This window comes from Argopecten irradians, chromosome 2 (assembly GCF_041381155.1).
Source record: "Argopecten irradians isolate NY chromosome 2, Ai_NY, whole genome shotgun sequence".
Lineage (NCBI taxonomy): Eukaryota > Metazoa > Mollusca > Bivalvia > Pectinida > Pectinidae > Argopecten > Argopecten irradians.
Window position 1 is genome coordinate 5511708 of NC_091135.1, and position 19030 is coordinate 5530737.

Sequence of the window (19030 nt, forward strand, 5' to 3'; positions counted from 1 at the left end):
GTTTCGAAATGTATATAATGATAACATTGAAGGACGTATCCGTTACCTTGAGACCAATGTGAGGCTGTTGTCTTAAAGCTAATCGTACGAAAGTTAATATACTTGGGCATCTTCTAGACCCAATCTATTGCAATGCATATCAACAACTAAGGTAATTTAAAGAAGCATCCCCCATATGTTACGTTGTTACGTTTGGCGCTATCTTGTGGGTTTTGGGAGATGACGGTACAATGTATATTACTGTTGTGTCTCATAATAAAGAACTTTCGTCCATTTTATAATTATAATACACTGTAATATATAACTATACTGACAGGGTGTCAATAGTGACTCTGATAAAATCATTGAATGCGTTATACCTAGTAGAAGAGAAAATTTTGATGGGACACTAGTCATCTGATAGAGAAAAAAAACGCCAATGCTATGAAATGATATCGTGTTCCAGAAAGGACATTCTAACCCAGGGTAAGAGTTGCCTACAAGTAATCACTATGACGCATCCCACAGACAACATGAAACTTGTGTTTGTTACGTGTAAGAAGAAGAACGTTACAATTGATGTTTTTTATTTCCCAAGTGCTCACCTTATTACGGACAGTTTCTCCTGTATGCGGTGAAAGTGTTCGGCGTGTGAGTGTGTGTATCAGAAAATGAGAATTGATGAGTCCACTATGATGTTGAACACATCAGAAGACTATCTGAAAGTGTTATAAGATGTGGTTGTCTCATCTGATTTTTAATGATTTTCATTTTTAAATAGATTAGATTAATGATCAAGTCGACGAAGCAGTTAATAGGAAATAAAACAGACTGGCCTAGCATTCTTGTGTTCTGGATACCATGAGCTAGCACCTGACAGGAATCATCCCTCCGAGCTTTGCGTATGTCAGTGTTCTATTTACGCTGATATCAAGACTTCTTTCAGCATTTCATGCCACTAAATCGGAGATTTTACATGAGTCTTTACAATAATTTCAAGGCGAATTAATATATATATTACTGAATATCTAGATAATAAACATATTTAAAACTATTGTAATATAATAATTAAAATATGAATGAAAAAGAAGCAGAAAAAAATATAGAAACTTACCACAAACGTTTTTTTACAGTATAGCAAGTGGCTAATATAAGAATAGTAGTGATAAAGATAGGAAGGTTTGATAAGTAAGGTACAACAGTACACTTTATAAGAATTCCTATGTAAAATCTAAGCACGCAAACGCTGTAGTAGCTACATTGTACAGGGACCGAACGAAATACTGCATTTATCACAATATCATGTTAAAATTCTTTTTACTTTTTTTTACAATAACCCAAATTTCAGAGGTACACCCACCTATGCTCACCTATGGTAAGGAACAATGATTTGATTTCATGGAATAGTTTTGTCAAGGCGTTTTAGTAATTCAAATGAGTTTTTTGGGTGTTTTTTTTTCATCATTACTATTTCGGAATGTAAGGTTGTAGGTTTCTAGCTGTGTGTTCTGAAAAAGCGAAAAATACGAACACATACTAAAATTCATTTCGAAGATGAATATCATTCCAAAAAGAAAATAATGTTTTCTTTGTTGATGTGACAAGTATTCATTTCTTCCGATCCAATTTCCTTGTTATCAGAAATGCGATTTTTATTATAAATACATTATTGGCATGATTATAGTATCAATAGATAATATATCATGACCCTGTCATGGCGAGCTCTCAGGTAGATATTTCAATCGGTAGTTAACAAGGCTTTTGATAGAGGATTCAATGCCAAACTGACATGAACCACATTTTTCTTACTCACTGTGATCTTAGTAACAAAAGCATACATAAAACGAAATCCGGGGTGTCTACCTATCTCAAAGAAAACTTTGCTAAGCTATTCACAAAGAAATTAATTAAACTCCATTTATTTCATTCCGGCAACAGATTATATGGCCATTGATTCTAAAAATAACTAAAACTAATTGTATGGGATTCCACGGCTGCCACCTTTGTGACTTATGTAATCTCATCCATCTTGATCAAATTTACAGAACCTAAAAATACATCAGATACAATCGAGGGGCATACGCTGCGAGATTATAACAAGATATCGTGTTTTCAAGGACAAGATACAAGGAATATTTAAAGAAAGCGTTAAATAAACTTCCATGTAGTCCCTGTCTGCGCAGACAAATCATAAAGTAGGTAAGTTCTGTAGTTCAAGAATGGTTATCTTCTTCTCTAAAACGTTTGATGCACAGAAAAAAATTCAAGGTGTGATAAATGACACATGCCTGATCAGAGCTAAAATAGGAACCGAAAGTTTTGTGGAAATCTATATCAACTGCATGGGGGTTGATCGGTAACATAGCACACCTTTTGTTTCCGCTTTTTCTATTGTAATTATTAGGATAATGATTAAATAAAAACTCAAGGTTGTTGTCGTAAAAGATTACTATACAGGTGTGATATAACAGGTGATAAAGTTTCCCTTGTATACTACATGTATATCTAATTTCATGAAATGGGATTAGTAAATGATATATAGATATTCTGTTGAGAATTTTATTGGCGAAGCAAGGCATTTTAATAACTTTTATTTTGATTTACACTTGCACTAAATTCAGCCAGCTAGCTTATCGATAAGGGAACATTTTGAAGAGTGCTCGAAAATATCTAAGATCGCAAACGTACATTCCTAAAGACCCTTGAACTGGACAGACAATAACCCAAATACGGTTGATACGAAATTATGAAAGTTTTGTGTGAAATTAACTATAGAAATATAAAAGTAAATTATTACATATGCCAAATCGTTTATCATACAATCTTGCCTTTTATCTCATTAACATAACGTATTCTTGTTTCCTTTGGGCATGCAGTCATGTTATATATGCGTAAAAGTAATTGGTCATTTTGAATGAATTCTTATGTTGCAATACCAACAGAGACAATTAACCACTCATGTTATCTCGCGATAAATTTTTCGGCCCTAGATAACATCTAGGAAACTGTACGTCTCTCACCCGCTATTGTTGAAAATGTCGCCTGTTACACATATATATATCCTGAATGAAAATAGACGAGCATATTACAGATAGTGCGTTATCATTACTGCCTATTACTAACGTAATAACGTTTGTTGGTTTTTTTATTCCCAAGACAAAGTGTCAAGAATAGAAGTTGGGATGTCTGTCTGCAAACTTCATATCTAGTTAATGTCGATATCCTGCTGTGGATACATTCGGGGGTGTCTCGATGCTGGCTTAAAGCCAAAATTTTCCAAGAATAACAAAGTGCTCTATCATGCAATATTGTGAATTATCATAAGAATATTTCAAGACTAGTCGTTTGTACTCTTGAACATGTATTTCATTTTTCACGCTCTCTCAGACTTGATGAATACGCTTGCTCATCTTACCCCTGCTTCCACTGTGAAAGCTCTCGGAGTAGAGTGTATATAATCGCGTGTTGGGATATCTTTGAGCCAGTAAAGAGTCAGAGAATCGTCAGTAATGGAAGTTTGATATAATTTGCCAGGTAATTTGACTGACACGGGATACTCATTATAAACAGCAATACACACGACATACGACAATTACGAATCATGGACGATAGTAGTGCATATCTATCTCACGAAGTAAAATAATCTGCAATAGCTAATGAAGAATGGTGTTGATGCTATTTGGAGAAGCCGGTGTGAAATATGCCTGGCTGATGTATCATAATAGTAACTAACTGGATTAAGGTGCCCAGTACGGGAAGAAATTCGTTATGACCATTATGGGTTCAACGTCTGTGGTAAGTCAATAGCTCACTATAATGGGACTTTACATATGTTTATTGTCTGCTATCATATCGTATTTCAATGTCGGTGAATCTCTTTATCGCACTGTATCTACTGCTATCATTAAATGTCAATGCATCGTTTAAGGTTTGACAGCTAAATGTGATGATTGTTGACAAATGGCCCCTAATTATTTTTCGATATTTTCATTTACCATTGTCTCAGATAAATCTATAGATATGTTGCAATTGTCAAGTATATGCGAATGACGCAAAGCGAAATATACTATTGACATGCAATGAACATTTGTGTATATATACAAATATTTGAAATGAAGTAGTACTATATGAAACACATACAGTAAAACGCCAATTAAATAGTGTACGTCATTTACTGGTGTGTCCTTTAAAACACACATCCCTAGTTTGTCCTGTATTTGGGGCAACTTCAAAATAACAACGGTTGTGTAGTGTATTCATTTACGTTCACTATTGGACTTGACTTGCATGTTCGCCCCTTTGAGAAAGGCGTTATGCTCTTTTCACTTGCCGAAACACGCAGGTTGTGTTTCCGCTCATTTAAAAGTCTTCATAAAAGATGTGAGACGACTGTTTTGTCCGTTTTCAGTACATTGTATGATGTGGTGTAGTGGAGTGTTCTGTTCTTTGTCTTCAATGATACAGTACTACATGTATATAAAATATTCATTTCATTTCTAATATAGTAAATAGATAAATTAGGAATATACCAAACACACAGATGTAAAATACCAGTGAGTTATCTTAACAAGCTGCAGAAGCATGCCTTAAAACGTATAGGAATACATTTTTCAGCTGACTGTGTGACCACTTAATCTTCGGGTTGTTAGGAAATAGACATAAACTACCGGAGCACCAAAGGCAAACTGAATTATTTTATATTATTTTTTGTGCTAATTTGACATATATATACACGAATAAACACCAATTATTGTTCAAATGATGAATGTCATTTATGCCCTGTCGGCGGTGGAGCATCTTTAATGAAGCTGACCGAATTAAACTTATATTTCGCCTTATTCAAATTCATAATTACCTGATGTAAAGGGGGTCACTTGGGATTAATGTGGAAGTAATTCTCACAAAATGACTATAGTGAAAACAGTAAATGTCAAATAATCGATTATATTAAACATAATTGTACAATTCTATTATCCGTAGAAGCATTAACTATGCAGGAGGAAATTCGTGCAAAGTCAGACTGAGAATAACCAAGTATCTAAAAATAGAAGGGATTTATAGTTACCCTTTCATATCACAAAATTGATCAACTGTCAGGAGACAATACATTAAAAATAGGACAGTAATGCGGAACAATAGGTCAAATATTGTTTCCAAAGTCAAAATGTCACGTCCTCGTTAACTATTTAAAAAAAGTAAAATCAATCAATTTGAAGAACTATAACATATAATGCATATATAATTGGTCTGATTAGTGGTGTGTTTTTCCCCTGAAGTACCGGTGATAAATGTTTTACTGTGTTTTGCTGAAAATGGTGCAGTGGTACTAATCATTGATATCAAAGAATGCAGTTGTATATGAGACGTTAATTTCATTACCATGTCCCCTTTTTCATTTGTAAAGATATGCTTTTATGGTCTCGTCAGTGTCATTGTTTTGACATATGAGCCTGCAATTACTGACTTAGTCTTTTCAGTGTAGGAATATAGAACCAAAACAATAAGGCATTGCATTTCACGTCTCCAAGGATAATAACACAATATATCGACCGAATAAAATCAAAATTAGATTAGTAGACTAAAACTGTTCGCCAATGCTATTTGCGATAAGGTATTGGATTTAATTTTTGGATATGATATCCTGAGATAATCAAACAAGTGCAAGGTCATCATGGAATAAATGGTGACGGTCTCCTAATGAAGTACGGAATAACATAAATCATATGATAACATGTGTGTGCTATTATAACGAAACAAAACGGAGACAGATTAATAGATTAAATGCTTTGGCCTATTCCCTGTGTGTTGTTATGAACAACATGATGACAAGAAGCGTTGGAGACGCTTTATTCGTATGTCTCGTATAACGGGTATTAACAAAGCAGTAGTTGGTCGTATTTAATTGTGCAGAGATCTTCCAAAATACCATTCTATGTAATAAAAAATGGATTTTTAATATGTAGTGATATATGTGTAAGTAATGACAAGAAGCTTCTAGCATAAGTATTGTCATGGCATTATGTTGATAAACATGAATATATAACATATATATAGCAATATTTCCCTTTAAATAGTTAATAGTTAAGACAGTTAGACGTAAGTCAAGAATCACCGAACAAAGCAATTTTAATACCTATGGTTAATGACGGACTGTTCAGGGTTAACGTTAATTAGATATTTAATGTCATTTTGTATTGACTGACTATCTTTTTCCTATTTTTTAACAAATCGTTTGATTTATGTAAATGACTCATTTACAATTTCAATAAAAAATGACACTTTTTGAGAACATAAATGTGCTCACACGAGGCTGGATTATTAAGTATGAACAAATCGTGTTCATCAGGAAAATTAATATAATCTACTCATAGACTTCAATCAAAACGTAACCGCGATCGAAGGTAATTGCTTATAGAGAAATGTTTTTTTCACCGTTAAGGTCAATATTTTTGATCGATTCCAAAGGCAAAATTGTGAAATGTTGTCGTAGGCCCTTTTGTTTGATGTTAGATTAAACCAAATGATACCATCAATGAGGTCTCACTTGAGATATAAAGATATGCTTTCAGAAAATGTTTGACGAAAAACATGTTTACCCTGGGAATGTAATACAGACATCTGTTCGATAGGAATTCGACCATAGTTTTGAACAAAAGTCGCACAAGACACACAGAAGGACATTTTTTCCGATATGACGCATTACAACATTGTTGAGATGAATGTGATCATTGGGTCCTGAATACTGATTCTATGATCTTATGTAATCTATTCAAGCGCAACTGCAATATTCATTTTGTTTAAAAATGAAATTTACAGACAAAAACCACCTAGTTATAATAATTATTAAGCATTTTAAATACAAACAATTTATATGCACTATGGAATGGCATTAGCATAGCTGCATCCATTCATATACAAACCTGTATTGTACAGAAGGTTGTAATGTAAGTGCATACATGTGGCTTGTCATGTCACAGTAAGCAAGCCAGAGTTTACTGTTGGTACGGATACCTTCACGCACATATCGTGTCACTATACATCAAAGCAGTACTTGCTCGTATGCACGTGTGCATGTTGCCGCCAGTACGAATTTAGCATGTGCTGCCTGGGTTAAAAATACATTTTAGTTTCTATTGTTGTATTTTTCACGAAAACAGGTAATGTTATTTTCTCTATTGTGATAAAAATAGGCTATTACCGTAACAGTTGTTTTAAAACATTAATGCAATAGATCCATGTTTAGTATTTGTATATGTTATTGTATTCTGTATATAATATCAACTTCAAATAGCACGCTTTAATATAAAATAGTTTCAATATAAGTAACAGAAATATTTATTTTATATATAAGCGCTGTAAGGGATTACAATATAAATATTCGTTAAAAACTTATTTTTGCAAAATATTTTGTTTTTACCTGTGTGAAGTTGAAAACCTTATTTAACAGTTGAAATATTTCTCTATGGAATTTCACCAGCCATGATCGTGTCAATATTTACGTTCATTGTGTGAAATTTTTCATACTTTAATAACATGACAAATATTTGCCCTTGTTTTGTTATAAAGCAACGAAACTATCACACAAGAACACCGCCATTTTGGCAGCACTCCTCGCTGCTTAAGCGCCGAAACAACATTTCACGCGAACCAAGGATTCCCTTGGATGACGGAAGCCAACGTACGTGTTTTATTGTATATAGCAAATACCTATGACAATGGTGTTACAAAGTGGGCGTATCAATCTATAAAGGATCGCCTTAAGGGTTCTTTATAGTGTAGCACTGTAGACTATTTTAAAATTAAAGCGATTTTCCGAGATTGTCTAAAAGATTTATTTTTCCAAAATAAATATAAAGGCACGGTTTTACGTCATAAACATGTTTTCGATTTGGATATATTTATTTGCATACTGTAATTGATTTTAAAACCATTGATGTATCAGTCGGTACGCTTTAACCGAATTTATCTAAAATTAGAAGTCAGTTTAAGTTCTACACGTTTTTTAATTGTTATATTGTGTGATATTACATAGTGACAGCACATTTATCAGGTTATGTTTTGTAGTACATCATATTAGGACTATTTCTGTATTTAAAATGAAAGACGCTTCCCGTCGAAGGTTTCAAACGTGCAGCCTAGTCCGACCGACAGTTTCAGATGACGCATATATGTTAAAGTGAATAGTCGGTCAAAGAAAACCAGTCTAAATGCGTTCATTGGCCTTCCACAAGTTCTCACATATTAATACGACGGTCAAGTTCTGCTTAGTTTCCCAGTTCTGACCATTAAAGTAAAGAAAAGTTGAAAGCATTGAAAGCGAGGCTGCGTGGAAATGTAACCACGAACATAGTGAGCCGGGAGGACGTTTTAGAATTCCCATACTTTAAATTGATTTCTTCGTACGCAGACAGATTTTGACGAGAAATTTTATTTTTCCATTTCATAAGAAATTATACTGGATACATTCACACCATTTTTACCGACTTTAGCCATCCTTGCCCGACTGTTCACTTTAACAGGCTTCGGAACCATGAACTAATTATTGATAATAACATATGGTATTGTGAGATACAACTCAAAGTCTTCAAAACCAATATTTCTGTAGCTACTGTATATCATCTAGGTCATTTTTCATTATTCTGAAAATATCTTGTTATAATTCAATTTTGCTTGTTACAAGCATTTTCATTGGGTTAAAATTTACTTTAGCAGCCCATAAAGGAAGAAATGGCATCGCCGTTTGTGACGTTGCTTCTGATTGGCTGAGATGACGGCGTAATGATTTTATAGACAAAATAGTCCCAAAATGAATTTTGAGTATTGAAGAGATTATCTTTAGTAAATAAAATTATTAGGATTAATTTGAATATTTTTTTTTATGTTATGAAGATATAACACAACAATCTGAGTGTACTCTCATCATAAACCGCTTTACGGTTTATTTAGAGTACACTCAGATTTTTGTGTTATATCTCCATAACATAAAAAAAATCTATTCAAGTTAATCCTTAAATATCTAATTTCTGATTCAATGTGATTTAAACATACTTTAATAAATCGCTTTCCTATCCGACAGTGCGTTTGGTGGCCGTTCCATGTACCTTTTCACTAGTGCATCTCCGACGCTACTCATAAATATACAGGATATAAAAAATACATGTATGTTTTCCATGTGGAACGCGAAGCTGATGAGTACCATTTGCTTTCGGTAACTTATCGACTAATGGGAGCGAGGCTCTTGGTTGATTAACGATCCGTAGTGAGTTTCTTTCCTTCTCCTTGACACGCTTAAAGTAAACACAGAGCCATTTTTGTTTATATATACGATATTAAATATGTTTGGTCCACTTAACCAAGACAATACCACGTAAGAAAATTTCCACCTGGCACTGGTGTTATTCTTTTCTATCTGCTGCCCATGCTCCAATGTTTGTTCACGTACGGTATGTTTGATGCCAGAAATTTCAGCTCATACGATAGAAAGTAAAAAAATGACTAATAAAGATAAAAAAGATTCTACTTAACAATTTTGCTGCCGACTTCAAAGAGCACATATAATAGTTGGCATGTGTTGAACCTCGAAGGTCGATTGTTGTTCTTCGGGAACTCCTGTCTTTTTCACCTTCCAGAACCGAGTACATCTATACTAGCCTTAAGTGTTCAGATAAACAACTTTTCTATCTAATATCACAATGCTTCTTAGTAAGACATATCAAATGATACAAAACATGTCGTTTGCATATTTCCTTCTCATATCCGTGTTCTTAAAAAAGAAAACATATATACATTATTGGTTTATAAATTAAAAAAAAAATGTTATTTAATATGATGTTGTTTATGTTGTTATATTTCACTCGGGTGTGTTAACACCGAATACTAAACGCCTGGAGATATCAATGCCTCGATAATCTTATATTGTCACATTGTTATTGTATTGACACTGTAGGTTTAAGTATCTCCATACAGTGTTTGGTTGTCCCGGAGGATTCAATAAATATCTTAACACAAACCGGGAATAATGGCATCATGAAAGCATTCTTATAATCAGTTTCTTTGTTACACATAAATGCTGGCATATATTCCCAGCTGTAAAGTCGGAGGAACGTCTGTGTTAGACAAAATATTGACTTAGAGAAATGTTGAGTACCGGCGTATGTAATTAGAACTATCTCTTTACTACTCAACGTGGCTTTGATGCCAAACCCCATAGCTGTAGAGACCTCCTCTGGGTCAACTATTATCTCCTTGTCGCTGCGGTATATTACGTTTCGGTGACTGCTACAATATCTGCAATGATAGCTTTAACAGTATTCCAAACCGCTGCGTTGGTTCAAACAATGCATTTGAATGATATAGTCATGTTTTATGATAAAGCGAGATCGTTATAAATAAATTCGATTTATTTGTTTCTAAAATGCAACCATCTGGCATATGTTACTGCGCCAATGAGCTTCACCCAGTGGTAAACTGTTAGATTGTTGCAGTTTAGAGACAATAACATCAAATTTGTAACGAAAAAGTGTAATTATAAATTGGAACAATGAGCTTTTTCTGTATATTCCAACAAACAACACGCGAAACACTCCATCTGTTCTATACCTGATCACTAAATCTTTTCTTGATCTGTCTCCCTAACATTTCTTGACCTGATCTTTCAATCTTCTTCATACATAATCTTTAAATCTATTCCCTATCTTATTTCTGAATCTTTACCATACTCGATCTCTGAATCTTTACCATACTCGATCTCTGAATCTTTACCCTACTCGATCTCTGAATCTTTACCATACTCGATCTCTGAATCTTTACCATACTCGATCTCTGAATCTTTACCATACTCGATCTCTGAATCTTTACCATAAACGATCTGTTAATCCTTTCCATACCTAATTATAAGTGTTCAATGGTCGGGATATTCAAAGGTTTCGATCACGCACCTAGACCTTGAAAATTCGTAAGTCCTTAAAGATAATCATATACATTTCCAACTGTTTTTGTATGCCATTGCATTAGCTATCGGCAAGATTAATTACTTGGCGATTGTATGACTGATATAGACATTTCGTTAAATGTCTGTCATACTATAACTGACTCCACCTTTTTAGAATTAGAGATACACCGCAGTTACTATGTATTAAATGCAGTTCGATATTTTTTCAGACTTTCTGTGGAAAGACATAAAACTTTCATGCATATCTGTAACTTTTGATATGAAGCTGCGTTTTATAAATGAGAAATACAGACTGTATATTTACAATGATATATAATGATATTATAATTATGAAAATGATTATACTATTTATATCAAACTGTTATAAAATCGTTTCTGAGGACAAACATAACGCTTCCGTGCAAATTTGTAACTTTTAATATGACGTATCGCGTTAAGATATAATAAAAATACCAATGAAATTATAATTATGAAAATTATTATGCGGATTATATAATCCGTTATATATCCTGTAGTCATAATGTTTCATGCATTTCGGTAACTTTTAATATGACGTATCGTGTTAAAATGTAATACAAATATCAATGATATTATAATTATGAAAATTATTATACGGATTAATATATCAATCCGTTATATAACCACTCGCTCGGCAGTTATCGTCTCTATTGATCCAATCGCCCTACCTTCTAACACTGTCAGATACTCTATAGGACTAGGCGTATAACCAGAGTGATAAACTCATTTTATCTGCCGGCAGTATTTTTAGGGCTGACAAATTATCTAAAGTGATTATTAACCAGGATTACACCTGCTATTGGATTAATCATCCTGTCATCAAGTCATTTGTTGGACGTATAAAAACATAGACCCACAACAGACGGTGAGTTTGTTTAAATCTTTTAAGTTTAACAGGTAATTTTCTTTGCTGCCGAACGGAATTCCCCTCATCTCACATTTATATCCGTAGATCATGGCAGTCCAGTTTATCCAACTTGCCGTAATTCATCACCTTTTCGTTTATCCTCTGGCACTATATTTAACAAACAGACATACTTAATAGGCTATCTGAAATATTTTCGTAAACATTTTGCAGAAAATGTTATGTTTTTAAAGATATATTTTCAGGAGTTTCACAACACATCCCTATCCACCCTAGATGATATCATTTTCAGAATTAATACATGAAGCAAAATTTACTTGAAATTTAAACTCTCAATATAAAGTTCTTTGTAGAAAAATGAACTTCTTTCTCTTGTTGAGCAAGATGATTCTTGGTTTTAACAGGATTTTTTCGTCAAATTGCATGTTTAACATGTTGTAATATTCTGTATTTGCATATTACATAGTTATCTGCCCTTGCTGGTAGGTATTGATTGTGACGTCTTGTGTTTGCGAGCGTAACGTCCCACTTTTCGGAGAAACTGACGTGAATTGCGCTCAAAAAATAATGACGTAACAATCGATACCTACCCACAAGGGAGCTAACTCTGTATTATGCAAAGACGGAATATGAATTAATATGATTTAATTGTTACACTTAAGATGTTATATTATATCGATTTATTATAATACTTTCATAATATATAATAGGAGTAAAGAGAAAAAAATATTCTTACTTTTTAATAATATTAATTACTTCATTAGTTAATTGAACCACCCATTGTCTTATCAGATTGTACATACCAAACATATTAACAATAATATGCATTATATTATCTAGATAAAATGTGTAAACATTACATCACGCCTACTTTGGTCTTATCTGGGTGATTTCTTTCATTGTTTATCAAAAAGAACACAGAAATTTGAAAGCGAATGGTAGCTTTTTTGCATTTACTTTGCAATTAATGTGTTACATGCATTTCTTTCGTTATAATAAAAAAAAAACAGAAAATACGCTTTATTATGTGAGTTTGGTCAGTAAAGTACGCACCGCATGGTGACAAAGTTTGAATACACATCCACCATGCAAATACACGCCAAATACAGGAAGCGCGGTATCTGACATCTGCTCATGTTAGGACAATGAACCATATGAAAGTTTTGTAAAATCAAATCATCATCTGTCTATCATGCTTTTCGATGATTTCATAAACATCTAATTTGAAAATCTTTCTGATATAATTGTGGTAGTATAATTTCTGTCACCTAATCATAAGCGCCATTTGTGGTTTGTAAACATTTGATTGCCAGAAAATCATTAACCAGTCTTCTTTAACAGCATTAAGTATAAGTCAACAGTTTTACTCATCAAAATATGAATAAGAAATATGTAATTCGCTGCAGCAGATATGAATTATTGGTTTTATAATTTCGTAATTCGCATTTATTGACATTTGTTTAAATATCCCACTGGTCCTTGAAAAAATGTCTGCCACTTCCACGTCATATTGAAAAAACGTGACTAAACTTGGATTGTTATGTCTGGTATCGGTGAAAACCTCTACACACCTGGTCAGCCTTACTTTGATCTTTCTTGATTCATGATGTACTAAAAGATTTCCTAGAGGCGCAGTTATTTATAATTGTAATACAAATATTATCCCGATACCTGAATACCAAATGACAGCAGATTTTTCTCCGGAGACTTATATTTATAAATACAAATCTGCTCACGTTTGTCATGACTTTGTTTAGTAAAACGTTACATATTTGTATCTTTTTGTTCGCTTGTCTGATTATTTATTTTAATATACATTGTACTTGAAAGTGCTAATTTTAAGCACGTATCTTTCATTCATAAACTAATGTTAAACTAGTTCATGACACGATTCATACGAGTTGTTATGTAATACTAATGTGTTTAAATTTGTATATATTAATTAGTTCGTATCCTATCCTTAAATGTGCTCTACAGAGTCATTAAGTTTTTACGCCACATGGCAAAAAAGCTTCAGTGAGAAAATTGCCAGGAGATGTATTTCTAATTATCACGAGACACAATGCCACAGCCGGACACTTCACACACGCAACACATCACATGCAGGGAGGTCGTCTGTTTATATGATGTCACACATAACGAAACACGATTAACAAACTTAAAAAGGAATGACACTCTCATCGACTATCATTTAACTGACAAGAATAATAATGGCAAATTTAGGAGGGTATTGGCACTATATGTATAAACTTCGTTTGTATGGCAATTATTAACCTCTTATTTTCAACAAAAAATCCCTTGACGGCCGGTTAACATAACGCAAATATCGACCGATTTCTATGGTTTGTTGGTTCATACTTAATATCGACCGATCTTTACCCTTTATAATATAAATCCTACCCATACGTCTTTATACTTTGAATCAGCTGTCTAGAAATATCCGCTCCTTAGATCTGTATATTTCTAATCGGCACATCTATTGTTTTAGGTCTCTTTCCCACCCTGTTTGTAATCGACATCTTTTACCACTTGAATGTAGTTTAATATAAACCTCTTTTGATGGTAATATATAGATAACAACAGTCTCTCTGGTGGTATCGATCAGCAGTACAGCGTATCCGAATTTTTATTTATGATGCATGTTTTATCTTTGTCACGATAGAGTCGATATCACCTTTTCAATACACTTAAAGCAGTAAATGAAAATTTACTTCACTTAACTACTTTGATCAATGGCACTATCGCAAATCTTTCGATATAAAAAGTCAAATAACGGGCCCAAATCCACGACAGACGTTCTCAACAAAGTTATATTGAATTGTATTGTAAATAAAAGAGTCTCGTTCGAGTCTATTAATAAATCTCGATTGACTCTTGGGATTCATTTTGTTATAAAAGTAGATATCGTGTTCAAAACTATTATGTAATATACATTGCATTATGTGTATTGCACTTTTACATACTTCAAATGGAGATTTTAATACGAATTCGAACATAGTAATGATAGCAACTATTCCGTAAGGAAAATATTTGGTAAAAAGTTTGTTCTGTTGTTTTGTTATTTGTATGCATTGTTTACCTATTAGTTTCCATGACAACAATGTATCGTGAAACTAAGCTTTGGACAATCCTTCATAAAAAGGTCTACCATATCCTTTAAAAAGTAGATGCTTATTGATTAATTCGTCTTCATATGTCATTCCTAATATATCATACTTGTGAGCTGCAATACATTGTAACACTGCAAACCGACCTTTGCATTTATGAGGTGGTAGTACAATTATTTATAGTATCTCACTTAGTATTAACCTTGTCATAGAGGTGCGAATTTGATGTTGTTTTATGTTCTATCTATAGAGCAATAAACAGAAACATTATTGAATTTAAAGCACCCGTGGACTGATACACGACTCTGATATATAGATATCAATTAATAGCTGTCATATAACAACATTTATATATATATATTTACTTAATCATCAGCTATTGTGTTGTAGCTATATATAGTGATGTATAAAAACCAAACATCCCCATTGATAAAAGCTACTGTGTGATACCTATTTACATACGATGATGGTATGTTGATTACATATACCCGTTCTTGTTAGGGTATGTTGACACTCTTTAATATTCCCATGAGAGCTGTTGGGATAAATCAAAGAACAAATATCGGACAACTGTGGGAGGTAATCGTTCCCACGCAGAGTCGTCCAAACACAATATCCTCGTAAATGTAGACTTGTTAAGTAAAAATGGCCATGCTGAAACAACAATGAATAAAGGTAAACTAACCAAAATCAATAATTTCTGTCATTTCGCCTTCTCGCCATATCAGCATTCGATATAAATAGAACCGATGACCGTCGATCCATCATAATGTTTTTATTTTATTTTCAAAATGAAGGAAAATATTTGACTTGGAAAGCTCATGTAGAAATAGGATATGGGTCAAGGAATGTTTCATTACTTAGGCATTAAATTGTTCGACAAATGCCAGTTGTGAGCCTCCCTCCTGATTATCTAGATTCTACCTGCACTCGTGGCTATGTTGAAGCTAGAATGATTTTTTTTCTACTCTAGCATTTTCGCTAAGGCATGTTTAACAAACATCAGACAATGTTTTTCTGTGTTTTGAAAGTTTCTGACAAGTGCACAATAATTCATATTCACGTTACTTAAAACGTTCACCAACGTTATGATAACGTCCCTATGCTCAGATAACATAAACGTATACAAGTCTTTATCAGTAGGTTCTAACGTGACCTATATATTCTAGTGATGCAAGGATGTACTTTGGTGTTGTGGATGTTACATGAGATGCTTAGTCTGTTCATTTCAAAATCATGACCAAATGTAAACAAGCAATGAGATGAAAAACGCGTACAGAATAAATATTTAAATACAAAGTGAACATCTGCTTACGGTATCTATTTGGTATTATGCAATGTTTAAGAATATGAAGGGCGCTGTTTACAATGTGCTAGTTTGATGTTTCTATTATGTTTACATATTTCAAGGTATGGATACATGGCAGATAATCTTCTTTTCAATGACGTGTCAAATAAATATTGATATATACCCCATGTTCCACAGATAATCGGATGGTATTGAAGTCCCTCTTGACAACAATTACTTTATTGCGTGAAATTGCATATAAAAATCGTGATATGGGCAACAAATGTTTATGTTTATTATATTAGGGAAGTTATTAATCTAAAAATAAAAAGCTTGATTCTCCAGAAGATAATGCCCGATGTCCCAAATGATTATCGGGAAAAAACTTGCTACAAAATAAGTATCTAAATGAAGACACTATTCAAAGCACACATTTGTGTTTTTCGTACATAATAATGCAAATATTATTTTATTTATGTATTATTCAAGTGCCTGATTTAGTTCGATGGTCGGTGGTTTTTCTCCGAGTAGTCCGAGTTTCAACCAAAACCTAGGACATCTAATCACCTTGGCTGTTAATAAGACGGTAAACTAATCAAAGAAAGCCACAATTCAAATGTTAATGTATTTATTATAACAAGTATAAATAATAATTATTATTACTGTTTCTGGTGAGGTTGCCCTACTCTTAGTTCTGAATATTGTGTCCAAGGATATTTGCATATTAGGGACCGCGGTGGCCGAGTGGTTAAGATGTCTCGACAAATTGTCACAAGCCCTCCACCTCTGGGTCGCGAGTTCGAATACCATGTGGGGCAGTTGCCAGGTACTGTCCGCTGGTCGGTGGTTTTTCTCCAGGTTCCCAGGTTTACTTCCACCATCAAACCTGACACGTCCTAACATGACCATGACTCTTCATAGGACGTAAAACTAAACAAACAAACAAATATTAGTTAATTTTTAATATTTTATGTTATTTTCATCCAAATCGAGTTAATTTCAAGTGTACAAATCTCATGTGTAATTAATGTCTAGCGAATTTGCACGTAGCCATGTTTTCATATGGATATCTGCAAAAGCACATATTAAGAGGTATTTTGACACTTTTGTCGATATATTTTCCAATAACGTGTTCCCGTGGACAGTGATGAAATGGTAGCTAATTAGGTAATTACAAATCTGTATATTTCATACACAAATTTTATTGTTTTTGCTTATATTTAAATCAGCTACCTAAATCAGCGCTTTCGCAAATATCCAATTCCACCCTGACAATATGCGTACGAGTGACCTAGGCCTTAAGAACACTCTTATGAAATGGAAATGATCTGTCCTAGTTGTGAGACGTATCGTTTTAGAAGGACATGGAACCTATTTTTGCTTTTTTGAGAACCTGAAGGGTACTTCTAATAGAAAGAAAAATATAAACAGTTATTCTAGGTGGACTAGTTGCGAAAATCCATCAATATATGGGCTTGTCATTCTTTATAAAACTGTTCCTCTCGTAAGGATATAACAATATCACATCATTCAATATTTTCGTTCGACGGGTGCGTATATTTGCTCAACACTTGACGGAGAACCAATAAGTAAGCTCCTTCATGTACTTACTCAAGTCTACAAGCTTAACATTGATCCATACGATCAATCATTAGTTTCCGTAATACAAGTAACAAAGGAGACTGCAGGAGAGAAAACAATGATTATTGGCATCAAAACAAAACGTTAACCGAAACCTTCAACATACTCAAATCGATTGTGTGAGAAGCTAGACTTAAGTATTCAGTATATATTTGTAAGAAGCTCGTGATATAGCGTTGGTATGGATGGATACTGGTACTAGTCATCGAAACGTAACACATACCATATCAACTGTCTAACCATAGCAATAAATAAACCATCCTTTCCTATTGAAGAAAATGTTTAGAAACAAATAGGACGGTGTTCAATTTGCAATATTTATATATACATACATATTTTAAAAAAATACAACCATAAAACAGTTTCTGTATCGCCCTCGCACTTTCGCGGCTCTTGTCGTTCTTCAGGGGATTTGAATTGTTTATTTTTTATTCACACATACATTTATTTTCTTTACTTCCTACAAAATATGAAGATTTTCAACAATACAAACATTTCATATTGAGAATTATCGAAAAGTGAACTATATACAAGACATCGGTGTAATACATTATCGATCATATGATCGCCGGCTTTTGAAATTTGTACTTAATATGTGATCATATGATAAATATCAAAAATGTTACATTATACAAAAACATGGTGTGACGTGTGATCATTTCTAGCCACATTTAGCACAATATATTTGTGTATTTCTATCTAAAAATTATATTATTTATATTGAAAGTAAACTTGTTACTAATTACATGAATTATATGACTGAATATCGTTAATAAGCTCTTAAAATGATTTACATATTCAACTAGTTGATAACACTGCAGCATTTAAAACTAATGATGAAGACATCTGGAGACTCGAACATACTAATTTTTTATGAAAATTGACCTACATAGGCAGCTTATTGTAAATATAAACGCTTTCCTTTACAATAATGCTCATTTAAAAAACCTAGAATAAAATTGAATATCGATTGTCGTCAATATAATATAACAGAAAATAAACGAAGTAACATTCAGTATCACATTAAAAAATCCATTTCATATTTATCTTTTTCAGATGTAAATAATGAGTGGTGCTGCCTCTATTAGAAACAGAACGATTTGGTGCATGGTTTTGTTTCTTTCAACCATAATGTCTAGAGCGGATGGGGTAAGCATCATCATCATCATCATCATCATCAT

The 19030-nt window shown here is 33.2% G+C and overlaps 1 protein-coding gene across 5 annotated transcripts in view; it reads left to right on the forward strand.

The window, feature by feature from the left end:
- Window positions 1-19030, forward strand: part of LOC138314235 (secretin receptor-like) — a 37334-nt gene that overhangs the window by 5873 nt on the left and 12431 nt on the right. For 3 of the 5 annotated variants that reach the window (XM_069254462.1, XM_069254461.1, XM_069254465.1), the window contains exon 2: window positions 18906-18998. In XM_069254462.1, coding sequence (XP_069110563.1) covers window positions 18915-18998 — 84 coding nt within the window. In that variant the 5' untranslated portion in view covers window positions 18906-18914. Of the gene's footprint in view, window positions 1-3482; window positions 3775-11676; window positions 11814-18905; window positions 18999-19030 lie in introns of those variants that run through there. The other 2 variants (XM_069254463.1, XM_069254464.1) reach the window with 2 other exon arrangements.